The 25,452-nt window shown below is 42.9% G+C and overlaps 1 protein-coding gene across 3 annotated transcripts in view; it reads right to left on the bottom strand.

The window, feature by feature from the left end:
* The window catches only part of CCDC81 (coiled-coil domain containing 81), a 156,428-nt gene that overhangs the window by 59,975 nt on the left and 71,001 nt on the right, over positions 1-25,452 (bottom strand). For all 3 annotated transcript variants that reach the window (XM_033950548.1, XM_033950545.1, XM_033950546.1), the window contains 2 exons: positions 13,395-13,502; positions 7,287-7,456 (listed from right to left, as the gene is read on the bottom strand). In XM_033950548.1, the coding sequence (XP_033806439.1) occupies positions 7,287-7,456; positions 13,395-13,502 (278 nt within the window). The remainder of the gene's footprint in view (positions 1-7,286; positions 7,457-13,394; positions 13,503-25,452) is intronic.

The raw sequence follows: 25,452 nt of genomic DNA, 5'->3' as shown, positions 1-25,452 counted from the left end.
AGCAAACCTCTGGAAAGATTGGAAGAGAGCATTCACCACTGAAGAGATTGTCGTAGAGAAGACGTTACTGTAAAGTGCTGGGAAAGTGGATCGAGAGCCTGCGACCACTGAGAAGCCAAGGACCACTGAGGGATCTGTAGGTGAAGCCTGGCAAAAAGAGTCACATGAACAGTAGAAGCCATGTGACCTAGGAGGGCCATCATGTGCCTCGCTGAGAGGGAAGGAGGGTCACTTGATGGCAAAGCTTTATCAAAGTATCTTGACGTTGCTGCGATTGAAATTTGGGGAAGTTGATTTCAAATTCCAAATTTCACAGGTACAATATAGTCTGTTGTGTTACTACACCTTGAGATGAAGGATCTTTGATGAGCCAATCATCTAGATAGGGAAATACTTGCAAACCATAAGTTCTCAAGGCTACTGCCACCACCACCAGACACTTGGTGAAAACTCTGGGACATGATGCGAGACCGAAGGGCAGAACCTTGCATTAGTAATGATGATTTCCCACCCGAAATCTGAGAAACTTGCGAGAGGCTAGGTGCATGGGAATGTGAGTGTAAGCCTCCTTGAGGTCCAGAGAGCATAACTAATCATTTTGATCCAGGAGAGGGTACAGGGATGCCAGAGAGAGCATCTGAAATTTTTCTTTGACAAGAAATTTGTTGAGAGCTCTGAAGTCCAATATTGGTCGAAGACCTCCAGTCTTCTTCGGGACAAGGAAATATTGGGAATAAAACCCTGTGTTCTCTTGGTCCAAAGGAACCTTCTCGATGGCATTGAAAATGAGCAGAGATTTGACTTTCTGGAGAAGAGAGAACTGCAGAGGGTTGGAAGGAAACTCTCTTGGAGGATGATCTGGAGGAATGACGAGGAAATGAAAAAAATATCCTTCTCGAATGATACTGAGAACCCAGAGATTGGAGATGATGAGCTGCCAATGATGATGGTAATATGTTAGATGACCTCCAATGGGTAGAAGGAGAGGCATAGTTATCTTGATTGAGATTATGCTCTTGAATAGTCGGTCAAAAAGGCTGATTTGACTTGGGAGCAGCAGAGGTCTGAGGTTTTTGAGAACGCTGTGGACGATGCTTTTTCTGCTGTGGCTTGGAAAGAGGAGTAGAATTTGGTGTATAATGCCTCTGATATAAAGTAGATGGTTTGAAAGACTTAGAAGCAGGGAATTTAAACTTAGGCTTCAGCAGCAAGTTAAAAGACTTTTCATGCTCTGAAAGTTTTTTAGTTGCATTTTGAATAGTATCTCCAAAAAGCTCATCTCCAAGAGCAGGGAATATTTCTAAGCGATCCTGGAGGTTAGCGTCAATATCTGCTATCTTTAGCCATGCAAGCCTTCTCATGGCCACAGAGATTGCAGAAACTCTAGAAGACAGCTCAAAGGCATCATATGCTGACTGCACCATATACTGTCTGAGTTGAGTGAGAGTATTGAACATATACTGGAACTCTGACTTCTTATGAGATGGAAGATATTTGAAATAATTTGGCATTTACTTTACCAAATATTTGAAATAGCAAGTAAAATAAAAATTATAATTGATGACTCTATTAGCCAGCATGGAATTCTAGTATAGACGTCTCCCAAATCTGTCCATTGTTCAACCTTCTCGGCCTGGGGAAACTGTGGCATAGACCTTAGAAGGAACAGATTTTTTTTTAGAGTGGATTCAACTACAAGAGATTGATGCGAAAGTTGAGGTTTATAAAAAACAGGAATAGGAATGATCTACCTCCCTCCATGTCCATGTCCATCTGCATCATGTCCTTACTGAAAAGGTATGACGGGATATAAATAAAGCTATTATTATTATCACTCATCTGTCTGATGAAGCGAGTAAAGGAGACCAGCTCAGATGGAGAAGGTTCTCAGTGAGAAGTAGTACAAGGAGAGTATTCTGCCTGAGAATCAAAGGCCTCTGTGGAAGATGGGGTTGCGCCCTGGTCAGAATCCAGATGATGATCTGAATCTACTGGAATGGAAGGAGAACAGTACCGGCATTTGACTCGGGACCAGTACAATGAAACATTTCTCCCAAATGCTTATCTGAGCATTTGGGATAAATATTTTGGATTTTGAAGATCCAAGACATGGAGACGAATGCCTGGAGTCTCAGAAGAATGAGCCTTCTGATGTGAACACTTTGAAGAAGGAGATCAATGTCTTGAAGATCGATGCTTTGCAGAAGGGGCTCGGTACCTTCAAGAACGGTGTCGAGAAGAATGACTCAATGACGATCAGTGTCAAGAATGGCACGGTACTGAGCAGGCAGTGGTAGTACCTGCATCTTGCATGGGACAACGCTCAGGCTGGCCGGTACCGGAGGAGCTGACATCGGGGTAACAAGCTGGAACATGTCCTTGAACACCAACTGAGAGCATCAAGTTTCTCTCTAAAAGCCTGCATCGATACCTGTGACTTAGACACTGGTATCACTGGTGCTGTGACTCACTCCAGAGATGATGACATCAATGAAGATGTACCCCTCAAAGCGAGTGCATCGATGGCCTCTGCTTTGCCAGTACGACTAGACTCGATACCTTAGTGGCCAGACCTCGTCTGGGAAGCTGGTGACTTCTTAGCTGGCTTACCCGACGGAGCTATAGCCTCTGACACCAGCATGGAAGCTGGTACCTCGGACGATGGTGATGCCTTCGATGTCGATGGTTTGGAAGGTGTCGAAGGTACCTGCGATGTATCCATGGTACCGAAAATAAGTTTTTGTTGTAGAAGGCAGTTCTTAATGGAGCGCTTCTGCAAGGTCGAACAGCGCATAGAAGACTCCATGCGATGGTACGAGCCCAGGCACTGGATACACCATTTGTGTGGCTCAGTTAAAGAAATAGTGTGCTGGCACCTGCCACACTTCTTGAAGCCAGTTAATGTGTGGGACATGGGTGGAAAAACTGCCTCAGCCAAATCAAAACCCGAAGGCTGAGGCAAAGGCCCAACCGTCAAAAACAGCTTCGGAAAGAAGAAGAAAAAAAAGTAAACTTTTTTAATATAACAAGGAACTAAACTAAACTAAACTAAGCCTTAGGTTTATATACCGCATCTTCTCCACTGAAGTGGAGCTCGACACGGTTTACAGAGTTTAAAAAATATGGGAAGAGAGAAGAGAAAGAGTTTACAAAGCATAAAAAGAGGGGATGTAATCAGGAGAAGAGATTATTATATGCTAGAGAAAAGGAAGAAATAAGAAAAAAGAAGAAAATCAGAAAAACGTGCAAGTGGCAAGGCAAAATAAAATGGAGACCGTTTCACACACGACTTCAAAGCTCCGCGGAAAACTGAGAACTGAGGAGCTGTGCACCTACATTGAGCAGGAAGACACTCACATCACTACAGCAACTGGGAGGAAGGGCTGAGCAGTGCGAGAACCGGTGAAGAGGCAGAGCAGATGCTGGACGTGGGTGCTACTGGTCAGCACTGGATACTGCTATATCTATGGATGTGCTATTCCAGCAATGAAGCAGTGGGCCAGTTTCATTGGTGGCTGCTGACTTCTTCCTGCCTTCAACTATTCAAGCCAGCAGATTACTATTAGCAACAGTGCAGCCAGTGGGACAGCCCTGTCGGAGATGGCCGAGTGTTGGTTACTCTTTCTCTCCTTGGCCTGTTGCCTCTGCAGACCTCTAATATCAGGAACTAATGTCAGACTGGAATTTATTTTATTTTAACTTAATTTAATTAATGTTTAATCTTTTAATTTATAATTTAATTATTATTTTACATAGTAACATAGTACATGACGGCAGATAAAGATCCGAATGGTCCATCCAGTCTGCCCAACCTGATTCAATTTAGATTTTTAAAAAATTTTTCTTTTTAGCTATTTCTGGGCAAGAATCCAAAGCTCTACCCGGTACTGTGCTTGGGCTTCAACTGTTGAAGTCTCTGTCAAAGATCACTCCAGCCCATCCACACCCTACCAGCCATTGAAGCACTCCCCAGCCCATCCTCAACCAAAAGGCCATATACAGACACAGACCGTGCAAGTCTGCCCAGTACTAGCCTTAGTTCTTCAATATTTACTATTATTTTCTGATTCTAGATCCTCTGTGTTCATCCCATGCTTTTTTGAACTCCGTCACCGATTTCCTCTCCACCATCTCTCTCAGGAGTGCATTCCAGGCATCCACCACCCTCTCCGTAAAGTAGGATTTCTTAACATTGCTCTTGAATCTACCACCCCTCAACCTCAAATTATGTCCTCTGGTTTTACCATTTTCTTTTCTCTGGAAAAGATTTTGTTCTATGTTAATACCTTTCAAGTATTTGAATGTCTGAATCATATCTCCCCTGTCCCTTCTTTCTTCTAGGGTATACATATTCAGGACGTATGAGGAGAGACTGGAAGCCCTGCCTATGTATTCCCTAGAAGAAAGGAGGGACAGGGGAAATTTGATTCAGACGTTCAAATACTTGAAAGGTATTAACCAGTGGCGTACCAAGGGGGGGGAGGTCCGCCCCAGGTGCAGCCTTAGGGGGGGGGTGCACAGCCGGCCAGGTCTGGAAAATTCTACTGGGCCGATCAGCCACCTCTCCCCCGATGTCAATTCTGCCTTCAGAGAGGAAGTTCGGGCCAGCCAATCTCTGCCTAGCTGGGCGGAACTTCTTCTCTGACGGCAGAATTGATGTTGGGAAGAGGAATACTGGTCGGCCCGACGCAGGGAAGGAGAGCTTTGGGGCATGTTACCTGATGGCGGTGACTTGGGGGGCTGTTCCCCGATGGCGGCAGCAATGGCTTGGGGGAGGGCAGGGAAAAAGATAGAAAGGGGGCAGGCAGGGATACAGAAGGAAAGAAGGGAAACAGAGAAAAAGAAAGGGGGCATGAAGAGAGAAAAAAAGAAAGGGAGGCAGGGAGAGAGGAAGAAAAAGTTGGGGGAGGGAATGGGGTCTGGAGGAGAGGAAGCATATAGGCTGAAAGAAGGGAAGAAAGATTGGATGCACAGTCAGAAGAAGAAAGTGCAACCAGAGACTCATGAAATCACCAGACAACAAGGTAGAAAAAATTATTTTATTTTAAATTTAGTGATCAAAATGTGTCTGAATTTATATCTGCTATTTATATTTTGCACTATGGCCCCCCTTTTACTAAAGCACAATAGCGGTTTTTAGCGCAGGAAGCCTATGAGCATTGAGAGCAGCCCTGGGCATTCAGCGCAGCTCCCTGCGCTAAAAACTGCTATTGTGCTTTATTAAAAAGGGAGGGGGGTATTTGTCTATTTTTGTATGGTTGTTACTGAGGTGACAGTGCTTAGAGTCATCTGCCTTGACCTCTTTGAAAAAACCCCAGAATAGGAATGATAATTAACATTTTCTCAGCGTACAGTGTGCTTTGTGGTTTTTTTTACATTTTATTGTTGATAGATCATTTTGACTTGGTCATTTTAAAAGTAGTTCGCAAGCCCAAAAAGTGTGGTCACCCCTGAGCAAGAGCGTTGAAGCTACGTGTTTCTGCCGTAAAGGTCATCTCTGACGCAACCGGAAGTTGCATCAGAGACGACCTTTACGGCAGCCATATGCAACTACAACACTCCGGCTGCTGTAAGAAGGTAGTTTAGACATTGCTGGCCACAGGGCAGGGAGGTTTGTCAGACTGGGCCTGTTGTCCGGGCCGGGGGGGGGGGGGAAAAAAAGCACCACGAAGGTAAGGGGCAGGGAGAAAGAAAGGGAGAAAAGGTGGGGTGGAGAGGAAAACAGGGTAAAACAGAGGGGGGAGAAGGACGCTGAAAGCACATGGGGAAGATAAAGTGGGAAGAAGATGCTGAATGGAAATGGGGAACAGAGAGTGGGGAGAAGATGCTGAAGGGAAATGAGGAACAGAGAGTGGGGAGAAGACGCTGCAGGAAAATGGGGAAGAGAGAGTTGGGAGAAGACGCTGGCAGGGAAGAAGACAGAGATGTCAGATTATGAAAGGAGCGGAGGGAAGAAGATGGGTGCCAGACCAATTTGGAAGGAGGGAGAAAGGGAGAGGCACAATAACAGAGCAAATGGAAGATGCAGAGAGAAGAGTGGATGGAAGGAAGAGAGTAACAAGAAGATGAGGAAAGCAGAAACCAGAGAAGACAAAGGTAGAACAAAAATTTTCTATTTATTTATTGCTTTAGGAGACATGTGTCACTGTTTCTGTGGTGTTGCATTGTATGCAGAGTCCAGCTTCTTGCTGGTTCAATTTAACCTTTTTCTATGTATTTCTATTTTATCTCCCCTTTTACAAAACTGTGGAGCATTTTTTAGCACCAGCCGTGGTGGTAGCAGCTCTAATGCTCAGAATCCTATGAGCATCAGAGCTGTTACCACCGTGGCTAAAATCCACACTACAGTTTTGTAAAAGGGGGAGGGGTTAGTTTGTGATGACATATTCCATATTAAGCGAAGGTGTTTTCTGTGGTTTTCTGTTAGGATTGACGGTGTAGGATTGATCTGTACTAGTCTGGCTTGTTTAGTTTTACAATGGGTGTATTGATGTTGTACTGCTCACTGCAGTATGTAAGATGCTGCCTTTTCCTAGGTACTCATGTGTGACATGTGGCTTGTTACTAAAAATCATGTTTTTCGTACAGATGGGGGGGTGCCAAAAAATGATGGGCCCCGGGTGTCAATTATACTAGGTACGCCACTGGTATTAACATAGAACAAAATCTTTTCCAGAGAAAGGAAAATGGTAAAATCAGAGGACATAATTTGAGGATGAGAGTGGTAGATTCAAGAGCAATGTTAGGAAATTCTACTTTACGGAGAGGGCGGTGGCTTTTTTTTTGTTTTTAAGGTAATCTTTGTTTGTATCTCCATAGAATACTTGTTGGGATGTGTACATATCTTGTCTCTATCTCTATCTTTTCTATCTGAATAGGTTCAATGGAATTCCTTTCATTATTTAATTGTTATATTGTAAACCGCTTAGATCAGTAAAATGCAGGAGAGATATATCAAAAATCTTAATAAACATAAAATACTCATGCATGCACGGTGCGGTTAGTCGCAAACTTTTTAAAGTTCTTAAAGTGCAAGAGAGCTTTGGCAGCTGTCCATACCAGGGTTCTGTGGATGACGTCACCCACATGTGAGAATATGCTGTCTGTTTGTCCTGAGATAAGGCTTAATACTCTGGCAAAAACCTCACTAGTTTTTAATAGCTGTTTAGATTATTACTAAGATTTGTGATAAGACATTGGTAAAGGGTCCTGGAATACATATGGGAGCTTGTATACTCATCTGTTTACAAACCATTTTTTGGAAAAGCTAAAGAAGCAAGACTTACTGTTCAGCAAGTTGAAATTGTTCCAGTCGATCAAGAAGCTCTTGATCTTGCTTGGCCCTCGCCTCTTTCTCTTTTTTGTATTCTACTTGCTGTAACAAGCAATATGCATGCGGTACTTCTTTAATCCAAGATGAAGGTGTGGGTGGCCTTTTCCTTAAAATGTATGATTTCTATGAGCAAAAAAACATGCTGTTTCTTGTGGCACAAACAGCTGGATACAATACATTATACTATTTTTAAAACCTGAATAGATGGCTACAAAGCTTGTATAATATGTCACAATCTATATAACATGAATTCCACTTTTAAATTTATATATTACTTATACACTGAGAAACAACAATGAAAAAAAAACACACACTAAAATGTTTGTCATATCGTCCACAGAACTCGGCCGATTCTTATGAAATTTAGTGCGCCATGTCCTGAATGAAGTTGATGTAAAATGTTGCAAATGTTTCTCACTGCACCACAACATACCTTGTGAAAATCAATTGTGAACTGAATAAAAACACTTTGTTTTATGGCGTATCTTGCAGAAAAATGTAAAGTCCAAAAGTAATGTTTCAGTTAAGCAGATGTTCGAAGTGCGCTCCCTTTACATGAAGGCATGTCCTCAGTCTTGGCTGCCACTGATCTATGAACTTGTCAATGATGCTCTGCTTCAGCTCATCCCAAACAAAGATGAGATTCTGTTTAAGGTCTTTGATGTCAGATATTGCTGTCTGGTAGACACATTCCTGTATCAACCCAGATCCGGGTTTAGGTCTGATGAATTCGCAGATCAGAGGTCTGGACCAATGAAGTCTGGGGTCTCCCTATGTACCAGTTCTATGGTTTCCTTTGTCTGATGTGCTGATGCATTGTCCTGTTAGAAGATAAAGTAGTCTTCCGACATGTGACAGATTGCTGGCAACAGCTTCTGCATCAAGAGGACATCTCAGTAGTATGCGCCATTAACTTTAACCCCAGGATTGATGAAGAACAAATCTGTGAATCCATGTTTTGAGATTGTGACCGAAATCATGACTGATTGGCTGAAGGTTGGATGGGTCCGTAGTAGAGGTCTGCACGGGAACGGGGACCACGGGAGTCCCGCGGGAATGCCCCTAACCCACAGGATCCCCCTCTAGCCAACGGGACTCCCACGGGGATGGAAGGCTTTGGAAGCAGGGTTCGTCCATATAATATAATGGACACGTCAGCCTTAGTAAAAGAGGGGATTTATAACTTAATTACCTGAACAGAAAACAAAAAAAGTGTTCCACCAAAGAGATTCCACAAGGAAAACAGCAGCGCAAACAGAAAAGAAACTGTGGAATTGATGATCCTGTCAGAAGAAATTGCTGCTTTTTATGGGGACGGACGGGGATGGAGGTAATTCCTTGCGGGGATGGGTGGGGACGGAGAGGATACTGGCGGGGATGGGTGGGATTTCTGTCCCCGCGCAACTCTCTAGTCTGTAGTAGGCATTTGTCATTAACCTCACACTTCAATGTTGTTGAAGGCACATACAGGCGATCATTTTGTGTGTTAATCGGTAGAGCTACTGGAAAGCACAGTTACTTATCAACAGGTGTTTTCCTGGGACAGCAGGCAGATATTCTCACGTGGGTGGCGTCATCCACAGAGCCCCAGTACGAATAGTGAAAAGTGTAGTATTACTTTAAGATTAGCAAGCTTTTAGACTGCTCACACCGTGCATGTGCGAGTGCCTTCCTGCCCAATACCAGCTCACGAGGTCATCAGTTCTACGCTCGATCGAAGAAGCCAACTAGGGGAGGTGGGCGGGTTGTGAGAATATCTGCCTGCAGTCCCAGGATAACACCTGTTACGGTAAGTAACTGTGTTTTATCCTTAGACAAGCAGGCAGCATATTCTCACATGTGGGACTCCCTAGCTTTAATAAAGAGATGGAGGGAGAGTTGGGTTCCAAGAACTCAGAAAAATTCAAGTTGCCTCGCAAAAACCTAGACCTAATGTCTGATATGAGAGCGCAGAGGCAAGGGAGGGAGCATAATGGCAAAAAATGAACAGAGGTAAATGGAGGATTCCGAGAAAACCTATATGCATGGAGGTTGGAAAAATAGTAAACGACCTCCTAGAGGCAGGTGAATCTAAACAGAGGCAATAAAGATGCCAAAATGATTCAAGAACTAAACAAAAAAAGGACTACTGGCTAATGCACCCATATGAATCAGCAGAACAAATGAGCAGTTGAAACCAGTCATGTCCCAGAGTAGATACTAATGAAAAGGGAAAGGAATTTTATAAGCAATGATTCTCATGAAAAGAATAGCCTTAGAGGATTAAAAGGAGGAACTATTCTCGAAGAAAAAAAAAGCCGATTATATGAAATATAAGATTAGAATGACATAGCGGCTTACTGTGGAGAAAATAATTTCCTGATAACAATTATTTTTATTATAGTTGTTTGTTTGGGGTTTTTTTTTTTTTTTTTTAATCTCGCAAAGGTTGAGAAAGGATTGTAATAAGCCTTAAAATGAGAAAATCATTTTGAGGCAAGGGTGCCTTTATAACCCCGGAGGACATCAGAGTCCAGTCTTCTTGGGAGGGTTCCTCTCTTGTATACTTTCAATTTATTGTCTGCCAATTTGCATTTGTTGTTTTGTGGTTCTTCTTGTTAATAAAAACTGATTTAAACATAAAAATGAGAAAATCAGTAGAGAACAGGAAGGGGAAGCATATTAAACAAGCAATGTGCCAGTAAACATGAAATCCCCTCAGAGATTTAGTAAGGAAAGTGTGAACAGATTTAATATTCTTGTAAAAACAAGTTGGTCAAATGTTTTTTGGTTTGTTTGTTTTTTTAAAGGCTCCTCGTGTACTGAACAGAGGAGCTTAGTAAAGTTAAAGTGATACTAAAATGCAGTACTAAAATTGGGACCTGAACCCATGAAAGCATATTTCTAGATGGAACGTATGTTAAACTTTCAAACTACTGTTCCCTGTTAATGGCGCGTTAGAATAAAGAACAGAGAAATGAGCCATAAAAGAGGTAGCCCTGTGAAAACAGATGTACCCAAGAAGGTGAACAGAAAAAAAACCAAGTAACAAATCCGTGTCATTGAACTCCTGTGCCCTCTTACTTTGCTATAAAAGAAGGATCACAAGCAACATAGCTTAGCTGTGTGATACTCCCCCCCAAAAATTGAAGAAATTACTTCTGAGCCAGTGGCATAAACTGAAGGTGAAAAGAGAGTTGATAGTGACCTAATTAAACAAAAAGAGGCAATGTGCCTGAAGAGTTAGGTGCTGAATAGCATCTTCTTGAGAAGCAATAGAGGTATTACAAGGAAAGTGGTCACAAGTAGCAGAAAACACAAGAGTAAATGGGCAACCATCAGGAGAAAACCTCAGTGTTGCACAGAGAAGTAAGCAATGAAGAAAACCAAAATGAGGAGAACTAGAATTGCTGGAGCATAAGCGTAATACCAGAAGGCCAGCCAGAAAACAACAGACTCAGAACAAGGTCTTGTGTGTGAATTTTACAAACAGAAACCAGAGAAACGTGCAAGAACATTTTCCACACCCAAACCCATTGAAGGAACTACAAGTAGGATGAAATGCACACTATGATATTTCCTACTGAAATATAGAAGCATAATGGTAGAAAAAAGACAGGCAGACCAACCACACTGCCCCTCCTCAGAAGCCCCAAACTCTTCTTCTCTAGGCAAAAGTAAGAAGTAAATTAACCCTGCTAGACCATTAGAAAATGGTTATAGCAAGAGATCACACAAGGTAATCAACTAAGACAAAAAATTTTTAAAAGACAGAATGATTTTGATGGTGGATCAAGATTACAGGCTCTCAGAGAGAAGATGGGATGGCGAGCTGCTGAGTTCAGCATCCATTTGTGAGGTTGAAGAATGCGGCTTAGTTTGTCCGCTAAAGAATTCTGTTCTCCTTGAATGTAAACAGCTTTAAGGAAGATATTGTGAGGAATTGCCCAATTCCAAATCTTTTGAGCCTTCTGATAGAGAAGGAGAGACCCTGTTCTACCTTGCTTGTTTATATAGTACATGGCCACCTGATTGACTATACGGACAAAGAGAACTTGATCTTGTAGAAGATGCTGAAAAGCTTTGAGAGCAATGTAAATCGCTTTTGAGTTCCAACAGATTTATATTATGGTGTCAATCTCTGGTGGACCAGAGGCCTTGAGTGTGTAGGTCATCCAGATGAGCTCCCCCCAGCATAGGATGACTAATCCATGGTGAGAACTTTCTGATGAAGAGGTGTGTGGAATAACAATCCTCTGGAAAGATTGGAAGAGAGCATCCACCAGTGAAGTGATTATCGAAGAGAGGGAGGCGACTATAATGTGTTGCGAAAGTTGGTCGAGAGTCTGCGATGGATGCAACAGGATGATGTCACATGCATGTAATATCGCATCCTCGGAGGCCCTCCAAAACCCGGACAAACTGCTGGGTTTTGATAATTCATCTGAACACCCAGACAATCCCCTATACAGAGGGCATGTCCAGGTTTTCCCAAATGTCTGGTAATCCTAATTGAATGCCAAGGAAGCTTCTGGAGGGATAATAGAAAAAGAGAGAGAGGGCCTGCCACTAGAGGGGGGAAGGGTATAGTATAAACAGAGCTCCTCTTCAGGACAGTGTCTCCCTGGCTGATACTGGCTCCACTACAGGGAATTGTTGCCCTATGGAGTGTAGGTAGTGGAGTGAACTTGGGAACATATGCTAGGGTGCCTCATAGCTGTGACATAATCTACTTGCTTTTTCAGCTGCTGCTGAATTCTCTCTCTACAAGAAACAAAGCAAATGTTTGCATGGCAGTTTTCTTTTTTTTATATTTTTTTATTTATATCCTTTTACAATTTATCAAGCATTTACTGTCTTGAAAGAGATCAGAAAATACAGAAAGGAAAATTATCCTATATGTATACTAAAATGTATACTGCAATATAATCAATTATTCAGTCCACAAATTTAGAACCAAGAAAAGAAATAAATTTCACAATTAACAGAATAGTTATTCAAAAATAGAATGATGGAATGGTTATCTCTCCTATAGCCAGTAGACAGGTCATTCATCAAGGACTAAGATACCAACCTTTCTTTTGGCCCTAAAAAATCTAATACTTGTTTAGGCTCAAAAAAAGGAAATTTTTACTTTGATAAGAAATAAAACATTATGCTGGAAATTTAAGCAAGAAAGTAGCCCCAAGTGCCAGGACTCTTGGCCACAAGGCCAAGAATTCCTTTCTACACCTCTGGGTTTTCAAAGCCAGATCGGGAAAAATTGCATGGCAGTTTTCAAAGGAAGGACTATTATACTTTCACTCTTAAACATTGGTACAAAGTCTTTAGTTCAATATAGACAAGTTCAGAATGATCCTTTTAATGGTTAATATTTGATAAGCATAGTCATGAAATTATAGCCCTGACTTTAGCAAAATGAACATCTGGGGCCCCTACCTACACTGCAAATCCATTCTATTTCCACTCAAATCATGCCTTAAGGAATGTCTACATGCAGTCTTGCAGTGTGCTTACTTTTAGCTGTGTGCAATTTTATAAGAGCCATTGGCTGCATGTAAAAATATGATTTATAAAAATTACCCCCATAATCTAGATACCTAGATGCCAAAGGATAAAAAGCATGTATAATTTCTAAATACATAACTTACTATTCAAAGCTATACATGTACTGTATCTTCAAAGTGGTAGTTTATGTGTAACTGCCACTGAAAATCTGTGCAATTTAGAATCTGACTGGCCAGTAGTTGGCTTGATATCTATCTTGATTAAGGTTTGAGATTATACTCAAAACAAATCCAAATCGCAGAACCATGAAAGGCAATAGAAAACAAAGATGCATCTACAATGCAAATGTTAGGGCTCCTTTACAAAGCCACGTTAGCAGTTTAACGCGCATAATAGTATGTGCTAATTTGCCTGCCGCGCTAGCCCCTACTCCTCCTCCTGAGCAGGTGGTAGTTTTTCGGCTAGCGCAGGAGTTAGCACGTGCTAAAAAGGTGTGTGTGATAAAGCTGCTAACGTGGCTTCATAAAAGGAGCCCTTAGTGATGGCAATGAATAAAAAGACCAAATGATCTTACTTGAACTTCAAAGGGTTTTTCATTTTTCTGGCGTTTAATAGCTTCAGCAATACCCTGGTTGTAGGCGGCAATTTTCTGACTGCTTTCTTTCCTGGACAATACGTCCTGCTAATATAGTGAAGGAAAAAAGTTAACTAAATAAGTTAAACGGCTTTCAACAAGAAATTGTTTAAGGCGCAGTACTGGCTAGACAGGTTTTCAGAGAATTCAAATAGCAATTCAAACAAACAAAATCATTAATTTCTCTTTTTCATCTTGAAATTCACTATTTTCCCCCTTGGCCATACATGCCCTTATGAATCTAAGTAAGCTATGGTGCTGTTATGCTGATCCTCAGATCTAGGTATTACACTGATTCATAACAGTACTATGATGGCATGCACAGAAAATCTTTTTTTTTTTTTTTTTCAAATTCTTTATTCATTTTTCCATCTTACAACAAGAACACAATATTACATCATTTAAACCAGGGGTGTCCAATGTCGGTCCTCGAGGGCCGCAATCCAGTCGGGTTTTCAGGATTTCCCCAATGAATATGCATGAGATCTATTTGCATGCACTGCTTTCATTGTATGCTAATAGATCTCATACATATTCATTGGGGAAATCCTGAAAACCCGACTGGATTGCGGCCCTCGAGGACCGACATTGGACACCCCTGATTTAAACCTTATAAACATCTCTTGTACTTCTTTTAACATCATCTTAAAAACATACCATTTATACCCTTCCCTCCCACCCTTCCCACAAATATTTTAATCAAAATCTTTAAAATCAAAAAAGTGTGTTTATATAGCTGAAGCATAACTCCCTAGTGAAGGTGGATGAATTCATATGATTGGTGTACTGCAACTCCATATATAGGAATGGGACTCCTTAGTTAAGTCTGTCTTCAACAAAAATTAATAGGAAAAGCCAATGGTCATTAACATATGAAAATACATTTTTGTTTTGGAACGTCCTTTTTATCAATATGTTATAAGTGTGTTTAAAACACTAACAGCAAAAACTACTCAAAATCATAATAGACAAAACAAGTAACGGAGTTGGGTTCCACCTACCATAACTTTCCTAAAAAGGCCATACAAGTTGACCAATCCAAACTTAACCAATATAGAGCTACACCCAGACCATGTATAAACACCACATTTGTAGACTTGTGAATCACCTCAGAATTGGCAACCACCACAATTGCCTTAATGTTGTAGTAAGCCTTTATATCCCTTTAAGGTTGATGTTGTGTTTGTATAAGATGCAGTCTACCAACTGACAAGAAACAGTGCTCTTTCTAACCATATTGTCAACTTTATGTGGATTAAAAAAATAACAAAAATATAAAAATGTACTCAGATAACATAAAATTGCCAAAAGTATTCTTTACTTCCAGCAATTGCCAAGGATAAAATATGAACTATGTACTTCTCTTCCCCTCCACACACACAATCTTAACCTCTTCTATAATAGTATATTAAAGGGATATAGGTGGAAGGAATTTATATGATGAGTCCATGTTTTCCCTGATGAGTGAACACCAGCACCATTCGCAGCATATTTACTCACAAAAGACAGAAGCCATCTGATTATTAAAGGAAAACAAGTTACTTACCTGTAGAAGGTGTGCTCTTTGGGCAGTTTTGAGGGAATCCTGCCAGCTCAGCAGATCAGGAATTCCCCTGCCATGATCAGCTCAGCCAGAAGGGAGAGCCCCTGATTCCTCCCTCCCACCTTGAGCTCTCCAGATAGGCGCTCCCCCCTCCCCCTGTCCACCAGGCTGAGCCTCCCAAAGTTCCCAAACAACCCCATGGCATACTCCACCTTTAAACTGAATCATAGTAACATAGTAAATGGAAGCAGATAAAGACCTGACTGGTCCATCCAATTTGTCTATTAATTATTCTCATTAAAAATACATGATTAAATTAACTTGCCTCTTCTTTGATATTTCTGGGCCAGAGACTAAAGTCCACCTGGTATTGCCCTAGGGTCCAACAGTTGAAGTTGCCATTTAAGCTCAATCCAGCCTATCCAACCATCCCATTGTTTAAAGGATAACTTCTGTAAAGTCTGGCCAGTAATGTCCTCCTGTTCAAGTATTGGAGTTCCCTTTGATGCCTTCCCCAGCCCATCCTATACCGAATCACCATATATGGGACACAAAATATACAAGTCTGTCCAATACTGGCCTTAGTTCTTTAATTTATACCATTTGTTTTCTAGTTACAGAGCCTCTGTGTTTATCACATATTTTTTTGGATTCCATGACCATTTTCCTCTTCACCACCTCCCTCGAGAGGGCATTCCAGGCATCCACCAACCTCTCTATGAAAAAGAATTTCCTAACATTACTCCTAAGTACAAAAAGTTTATTTGACTCATTTTCTTTTATTTGGAAAGAAGAAGGATTAAAATACTTAGGAATTTGGATTACAAAAACTGTGGTTGAGACTATGAAAATTAATGAAAAAAATTTATTACAAAAAGTGTCAGAAATGTGTGAACAATGGAATCCTTTATGCATATCTTGGTGGGGGAGAATACAAACTGTAAAAATGATGATATTACCAGTAGTTTGTTACCAAATGGGTATGATACCAATTTTTTTTCAGGGGTCATTTTACAAAAAATTGGATAAGATGTTAACAAAATTTATTTGGCTTGGAAAAAAACCCAGAATTGCTCTAGTATCTTTACAAAGACCAATTGCGGAGGGAGGGGTAAATTTTCCAAATTTTTATAGGTACCATCAAGCCTATATTATGCGTCAGGGTATGTATTGGATCCTCCCAGAGCCCATTGAACATATACCAGATTGGTTCTGGTTAGAATGGAGATTAATGTTTCCTTTACGTCTGAGTCATGTTATCAGTATTCAAATGCCAAGGTTATATAAGGATCACAAAATATTTGTTGATACTTGGAAAACTATAAGATATATAAGTAATCTAACTCCTATTCCAATAACTAAATCAACGACTCAAACAATATGGCTCAATCCAAAGATCAAAGTTGGCGGTTTTAAAATTATCTGGAAACATTGGATGATTACTGGAATTCGGATTTTAGAAGATGTAATAAATAAAGGTAAACTGCTTGAATTTTCACAATTGCAAAATAAATTCGGTTTGAATAAATCACAATATTTCAGATGGATGCAATTGAAGCAGGCCATTCAGGTAGGGTTCCCTGAATGGAAAAATCTTAATAACTATCATAGTATGGAATTCTTATGTTTTCAGATAGATTCCATGGGTCACCAGGCCGCAATGTGGTATAAATTAATATCTGGATTCGTACATAAAAAGAAAAAAAATGGTCTTAGAGATATTTGGAGCATTGAGATTAAGCATCAGATTAATGCATCTCAATGGCCACGACTTTGGTCTTGGAGGTTAAAATGCACATTATCAGCCTCTATGAGACAAACTTGGTTTTTTATTTTACATAGAGCTTTATGGACCCCTACACGTTTACATAGAATAGATAGCTCTAAGTCTAATAGATGCTGGCATTGTCATCTTGAAGCAGGGACATTAGATCATCTTTTATTCTTTTTTTTTTGAAAATATTTTTATTGAATGAACCAAGCACGAGAGGTACAATCAGCAACCAAGCCAAAAGAGAATAACAGCATAGATACAATAATCAGGTATACAATACAGCTAGGCCAGAGATCAGGCATTCAAACATAGCCTTCTCATGAAAGTTCACAATTTTCATGTTTGAAACAGAACAACAGGAAAACAAACCTCCCTCCCTCCCCCCGCCCCAGTTCCCCCCACCCCCCTCCCCTTGCATCCCAAGGACCCAACTTAGAACGAGTCCCAGCACGCCACATAGGCCACTGATTGCCAGCTAGTGGCATCCTTCTTGCGTTGCCTCTCCCAGACCGCCATCTGGGACATACTAGCTCTCCATTGTTGAAACGTAGGGCACACACTACCCACCCAGTGCTGCAGAATTAGCTTCTTAACGAGCCCTAGGGCCACCAGCACAAAGCGTTGCAAAGGCGCAGAAATACCAGCCTCAGTTAGGGGATCCGTGACACCAAGCAGCAGAGTCTTGTACGACCATTCCAGGGAGCACCCCAAAACATCCTCCACCTCTTGAAGTGCACGTACCCACAGCGGTCCCACCAAAGAGCATTCCAAAAAATGATGCACTAGCGTCCCCTTGAGAGCAGGACACCGGGTACAAAAGGCATCAGGCCACAAGCCCATAGTGTATCCAACGCAGCGGGTTACATACGCCCTATGCACGATCTTAAGATGAATTTCATGTAGAGCAACGTTAGGAGTCGCCCCCGCACCATCCGCAAAGCATTGTGACAACTCATCAACCGTAACCTCTTCACCCAACTCAGAGCTCCAGCCATCCGCCATTCGGGACAGAAAAACCTCAGCAGGCCTCCAATCTCTCCCCAGTTTGTACCAAGCCGATAGCGAGTTAAATTCAAGGGAGAGGGAAAGGAAAGCCCTATCCAGCGGGGAAAAGGAGGGTAACTCCCCGGACGGCAGCCGAAGCGAAGAACAATAACTACGTAGTTGGAGATAGAACAGTACGGACCCTGCATTCCACGCCCAGTGCTCCTGACATGCAAAAAAATCCGGCAGTCGCCCCGAACCCAGCTCCACAAGCTGGCCAACAAATCGGCACCCGGATCTGCTAGCCCGCACAAAGAAGACATGTGTACCCGCAGGGAAAGCAGGATTAGCCACGAACTCCAAGAAAGGGGAGGGGCCCGACGAGCCCCCCACTTCTCTGCGCCACCAACCCCAAGCGGTCCGCAAAGGTCGCAACAAGGAAGCACAAGTGCCAGCCCCGGGTCTCAAGAGATTGAACACTGATACCGGGTCCGCCAACATGGACCAAAAACCCCGCGGGGCAAACTTAGTCTCACCCGTGTAGATTTCGTGCACCCAACGAAGCAAAGCCGCCACGTTATAGAGACGAAGATCCGGGAGATTTACCCCTCCCTGAGACCGCTCTCTAATAAGCTTTGGGTAACCAATTCGCGCCCGTTTAGAGCGCCATATGAAAGATGAAACAATGCCTTTATATTTCCTAATATCTCTACATGTGACCCACAGAGGCACCATCTGCAAAGGATAGAGCAACTTTGGCAAGAGGACCATCTTAAAAAGAGCAATGCGACCGAGAAAAGAAATCGGAAAGTCCATCCACCGCTTGCAAAGCGCTCCAACCGCATCTAGTTTGTCTAGCACATTTTTCCTATATACCACCCGAGGGTCCACATGCAAAAACACTCCCAGGTATTTAAGCGTGCCCCCAGACCATTTTAATGGGAAAGAAGGGTCATGATGAGCCACACAGTGCGAGTGGACCGCCAAAGCTTCCGACTTTTCAAAATTAATACTCAGACCGGAAAACATGCCAAATTGTTGGATAATCTGAATTAGTGCAGGCACTCCCGTAATAACATCCCCCAAAAATATAAGCATATCATCAGCAAACAAATTGATTTTAAATTCTTGCGTCCCCAGATGTATACCCCGCAGGTTTGTAGTGTGCCTAATCTTAATCGCTAGAGGTTCAAGGGCCAATACGAACAGCATAGGAGAGAGCGGACATCCCTGACGCGTGCCTCGAGCTAGGGAAAAGGAGGAGGTGAGCGCCCCATTCACCAAGATCTGTGCAGTCGGCTGCTCATATAGTGAACGAACCCCGGCCAGAAAGCTCCCCATGATACCCATCTGTGGTAAAATCCAGAATAGATAATCCCAGAGAACTTTATCAAATGTCTTTTCCGCATCCAGGCTGACAATAAGAGCATTCTCCTGACCCTGGTGTCTCCGTAGCAGCGCCGGGTTCTGAAGCACAGATAGGGCTCGCAAAACATTAGCAGAAGAATACCGCCCTGGGACAAACCCGGCCTGGTCCGGGTGAACCAGACCGGGCAAGACCTTGCCAAGTCGTGCAGCCATAATGGCCGCGAAGAGCTTAATATCTTGATTCAACAGGGATATAGGCCGATAGGACCCCAGCTGGTCTTCCGCCCGTCCAGGTTTCGGTAATACAACAATATGAGCATGTGTAAGTCGATGTGGAGACAGACCCCCCTCACACATGGCCTGACATAAAGCCTGAAAGAGACCAATAATCCTCTCCCCCAGCAATTTGTAGTATTCGGGGCCCAGTCCAACCGGGCCAGGAGCTTTCGCAAGCTTTAAAGCCCGTATAGCTCTCTGGATCTCAATGCCCTGCACTGGAGCGTTAAGTGCATCTCTCTGGTCCTGGGACAGCTCAGGAAGGGGAAGGCCACGAAAAAACTCTGCTCTCTGCTCAGTGTCACAGCTCCCCCGATCATATAGAGCCTGATAAAACTGTACAAAGCTCTGTTGAATAGCCTCGGGCGAAGTTGCCTCAGAGCCATCAGGAGCCCAGATTTTGGGAATATGTTGCCTGCGGGCCCTGTGGTTAACCAAGGAGGCCAACAACTTCCCCGCCTTGTTGCCCCACCTATGCAAACGGTATTTATACATCTGAATATCCCTTAGGGCCCTCTGCGCCAGCAAATCATTAATTTGACGTCGCAGCTCCATGTATTGATTCTTGAGGGCTATGGAACTCTTTCTATGCAGCTCCCCCCGCACCTGGCCCAACTGACGGGACAGATCCAGCAGTGCCTTATCCTGTACCTTCCGCTTATGGGAGGTGTAAGCTATAATTTTACCCCTTAGAACAGCTTTACTAGCCTCCCAGTATACCACCTCGGAAACATCAGAAGAGGAGTTATCGGCTAGATAAGAATCCCATTGTTTTACCAAGAAAGTGCGGAAATCTTTATCCTCATACAAAGTGGGATTCATTCTCCAGCCCGACAAGGTCCTCTGGGGCGCCTGGCGATCAAGAAGCTCCATCCAGACCATGTGATGATCGGAAAGTACTCCATCCTCAATCATCACTCTCCGGACTCCGGACAAAAGGGGTGGGGCAACTAGCAAATAATCCAATCTACTGTGTGCTTTATGCACTGGGGAGTAAAAAGTAAAATCAGATTCGTCTGGATGGAGCGTGCGCCAAAGGTCCACAAGGCCCAACTGCGAAGTAACAAAGTTGATCCCCTTGTGGTCCCCTTGAGGTAAACGAGGCCTGGGAGGCTTACAGTCAATTAGGGGGTCAGCAGTAATATTGAAATCCCCACCTAGCACCAGTTGGTACTCGGAAAAGGGAGCAAGGGCAGCAACTAAAACAGAGAAAAAACGATGAGAATACACATTAGGGGCATATATAGAGCAAAAAACGTATTTCGTTCCCTGAAACATCCCTGCCCAAATTACATACCGGCCCTCAGAGTCCGAAATCATTTTGTGCATAGTACAAGTATGTTTCTTATGGAAAAGCACAGCTACACCCCTCTGTCTGTTATTAAAGGAAGCAAAGACAAGCTCACCCACCCAATCCCTGCGGAGCTTAGCGTGCTCAGACGCGTTGAGGTGTATCTCTTGAAGAAGCAAAACATCCACCTGTAGTTTCCTACAGTACTGAAGTACCTTACTACGCTTAACAGGAGAGTGCAACCCATCTACATTAAAGCTAGCAATCTTAACCCCAGACATAATAACCAGATATAACCAAAATACACAAAAAAGACCAAAGATCATACGGGACGGCAGCACCAGCCTCCCAGCCGAGCCGGCGCTCCGTCCACTCAAACAAAACATCAGACTGAGCCAGATTCCTAGGATGCAACCCATATCCCAAACTACCCACCAACTCAACTGCCAACTTCTTCAAACAAACCCCCCCCCCCCTGCAATCAAAATGACCCACCCCCCTCCCCTCCAGCAACCCCACCGCCTCTTCCCCCATCCACACTGGCGACCACACCCCCATGCCACCAACACCCACCGCAGTCAAACACAGATGCTCACACTCCCCCCGCACCCTCCCTCAACCCCCCCCCCCCCACGCAACCCCAACCACAAGTACCGGTTGCAGCCATGACCAAACTAAAATAAAATGAAACAGTGGAGAGCAGAGGACAGGAAAACATCCCAGCCCCTGGACATAAAGGCCAAACACAGAGGGTCACAAAATAGTAGAAGAGATCCAAGACAGACAGCCCCGCACAACAAAACAAGGCAGCCAGCTCTCCTGGTCAGGTCAAAGAGGGAGTCAGAAAATAGTTATCAGATGTCCAATCCTGCTCAAAAGCTGGCTGAAAGGGGTAGGAGCATCCCCTCCCCAAGTATCTTGCCAGCAAACCGCCAAAGGCCCCCCAGCACGTGTCCGGTGGCAGCGCAACTATGTCCAAACAAATAGGCTCCATCCAAAGGGCAGCAAATCAGTCCAAGCAGGCAAGAATAGTCCTTGTCCTAGAGGAATCCATGAGAAAGCATGGTAGGCCCGAAGGCTCACCCCCAAAGCGAAATTCTCCTAGTCCTCTGGCAGGGATGCCCCCTGAAGAACAAGCTCATTACTGAGCAGGGAGACTCTCAATGAAGCGCTTCAGCTCCTCTGCCTTAGATACCGTAAAGGTGCGGTTCTCATAGGTCAAGCGCACCTTAGCCGGGTAGAGAAAGGCAAATCGAATTCCTCTGGAAACAAGTTGAGAGCAGTAAGGCGTGAAGGTTCTTCTCAGCTCCGCCACTTTAGTAGAGAAATCCTGAAATATCAATAGCTTAGCGCCCTCGTAGAGCAGATGTCGCGCCCTCTTAAACAGATCAAGTAAGCGGGCCTTAACAGCATAGTTGTGGAAGCGGGCCAGCACAGCTCGAGGTCTGTTATTACCATCCGAGTCACGTCGGTGCCCCACACGGTGAACACGCTCCACTACCACAGGTCCCTCAACGTCCGGGAAGCCGAGCTCCTTGGGCAGCCAATGTTCAATCAAGTGCTTAAGCTCAGAATCTTGTACAGTCTCGGGTATTCCAATAAATCTAAGATTCTTTCTGCGAGCCCGGTTCTCCTGATCTTCCACTTTCTCCTCCAGCTGGGAAACCCGGGCCTCCAGAGAAGCAAGCCTGCCATCAGCTATTCCAGCCCTGTCTTCTTGAGCCGATAGTCGCTCCTCTACTTGTTGCAGTTGTGCAGCCTGCCCCACCAGGGTATCTTTAAGGTCATCCATAGAGGCATGCAGCTTGGCCAGTTTTTCATCAAGCAGCTGTGAAAGGTGCCTCATGGAGACCTGCATCACCTCGTCAGGGGAGTGGGCCGTAACGGTGTCAGTTTGGGTCTCCGCCATCTTGCTCGCCGGGCTCCCAGAGGACTTTGTCGGCCGCGCAACCTTAGGCGGCATACTCCGCCGCTGGAGAAGTCAAGTCGCGGTGGTGCTCAACCCCCGGCCGGTTCCCAGCGCCCAGCAACAACTGCGCCGTTAGGGGTCTGTCAAGGTCCGATCAAAAGCACCCCGGGAAGAAAGGAAGTCGGAGAAGTGCAAGGGAGACAGAGCGGATCTTAATTCTGAAGCTCACCAGCCAGCACGTGGTCCCCCGCCATCTTGTGCGCCGGGCTCCCCACTGCCTGTGTCGGCCAAGAAATCGCTGGCGGCATACTCCTCCACGGAGGCGTGCAAGCCGCGTTTTTCAGCCCTCCGCCGGTTCCCTGCGCCTAGCAACGGCTGCGCCGCATGTTTTAAAACTGATACCGGTCAGGAGTGCGCCGGGAGGGGAGGAAGTCAGGGGAAGCAGAGCGGAGCTCGGCGCTCAGACGTCCGCTCAGGAACCAGCCATCACGTGACCAGATCATCTTTTATTCTATTGTCCATTCATATTAATATTTTGGAAATCAATTTGGCCTCAAATTAATAGGATGTTAGAAAATCCGGTAGCCTTGACATATGATACGATTTTGTTTGGTACTGCAATGAGAGCTCGAAGTCAAATTTCATCAAATAACAATAAACTTTTATTTATATTGACTGGAGTAGCAGTACAGCAAATTACACATAATTGGAAAAATTATGACAGATTGAACTATAATTTTTGGTGGAACTCAGTTTGCCATATATATAAGATGGAGCGTACATTTGCAACACAAAAAGGATATATGGATAAGTTCAAGAAGATTTGGGGACCATTAACAGATTTTTGCAATGACTGATTTTAATTTTTTCCCATAATAAGATAATGGTTAAAGAAGGGAGGGAGGGAAGGGGTAAAGAATTTATTCTCTTTATTATACATTATAAAAAATATATCATAATGAATGAATGATAGTCTTATGAGAAATTAATGTGATAAAGGGAGGGAAAAGGGTTCATAATTAAATAATAATTGATAAAATCATTACAATATATATGTTATATAAATTCATAAAAAAAATAATATAAAATATGGTTTATATAAAATACATTATAGAGATATCAAGTGTATTGTTAAGATAAATGTATGGAAAATTTATAACACTTGTTGATATGTGAAAAAATCAATAAAAAACTTAAAACAGAAAAAAAAAAACATTACTCCTAAGTCTTCCTCCCTGCAACCTCAAGTTATGCCCTCTAGTTTTACCATTTTCCCTTCTCTGGAAAATATTTGGTTCTATATTAATACCTTTCAAGTATTTAAATGTCTGTTTCAGTGCCAGCATCTATTAGATTTAGAGGAATCTAACTTTTGTAATCGAACTGGGGTCCAAAATGCTCTATGTAACAAAAAGAACCAAGTTTGTTTCATAGATGCAGACACTGTACATCTCATCATCCAAGACCAAATTCGTGGCCATTGAGACGCATTAATTTGATGCTTAATCTCAATGCTCCAAATGTCTCTAAGACCTGTCTTTGTTTTTTTATTCATATATCCAGATATCAATTTATACTACTGTGCAGCCTGGTGTCCCAAGAAGTCCTCCTGAAAGCATAAGAATTCCAAACTATACTGATTATTAAGATTTTTCCATTCAGGGAACCCTTCCTGAATAGCCTGCTTCAGCTGCAACCATCTAAAATCTAAAATGTATTCTTGAAGCAGGGACTTTAGATCATTTATTATTCTATTGTCCTTTTATTATAGCTTTTTGGAAATCAATTTGGCCCCAAATTAATTGTTTATTGGAGAATCATGTGGCATTATCCTATGATACAATTTTATTCGGTATGGCAATGAGAACAAAGAGCTAAATTTCATCAAAGAATAATAAACTTTTAATGATTATGACAGGATTCGCCATACAACAGATCACAAGTAATTGGAAAAATTGGAATAGACTTAATTATAATTTCTGGTGGAATTCAATATGTCATATTTACAAAATAGAGAGAACAATGGCTATACAAAAAGGGAATTTTAATAAATTTAATGAGATGTGGGGGCCATTAACAAAATATTGCAATGAGTAGATGCCATTTTACATTATAAATACAATCTAAGGTAGAAGGGAAGCGAGGGGGGAATTTGAATTTATTAAATGATTAGATCACTAGGAAAGATTATTGATGTGAAACATTTGATTGAATGTAAGAATAAAAGGGAGGGTGGGATGGGATAAAATTATTATATACTAATATCATTAATGATAGAATTTCCAATGATTTTTTAATTGACAAATGTTTAATATATATGTATTTGTTGTAAGATGAAAAATGAATAAAGAATTATAAAAAAAAAAAAAAATAAATGTCTGTTTCAAATCTCCCCTGTCCCTCCTCTCTTCTAGAGTATACATGTTGCCTCAGGGCACCCCACCAAGCTGCATGGCCCCACAACCCTCCCTCCTCCTGCATCTTAAATAGAAGAAATAGCAGGAGGAATGCCCACTCCCTCCTGCTGGTAGGCCTACCTCTTCAAAATAGTAGGCTTTCCCCTTCCCAGTTTATCCTTGGATGGACTGGGAGAGGCCAATCACAGCCTTAGGCCCCTTCCCTGTGTATCCTTAGGCTCCAAGTGCATCCCAAGATGCACCAGGAAGGGGAAGGTCCACCATTTTGAAAAGGGGGGCCTGCCAGCAGGTAGGAGTAGGCATTCCTCCTGCCATTTCTTCTAGTTAAGGTACAAAGGGGTAAGGAGGTCTTGAGGCCAGGTGGGAGGGCCATGAAGCAGGAGGGGGTGGGCAACCCTCCTGCCAATTCAATTTAAAGGTGGGGGAGGGATGTTGG

Source organism: Geotrypetes seraphini, chromosome 6, assembly GCF_902459505.1.
Source record: "Geotrypetes seraphini chromosome 6, aGeoSer1.1, whole genome shotgun sequence".
In the NCBI taxonomy this organism is placed as follows: Eukaryota; Metazoa; Chordata; class Amphibia; order Gymnophiona; family Dermophiidae; genus Geotrypetes; species Geotrypetes seraphini.
This window is presented reverse-complemented; position numbering and strand designations above follow the sequence as displayed.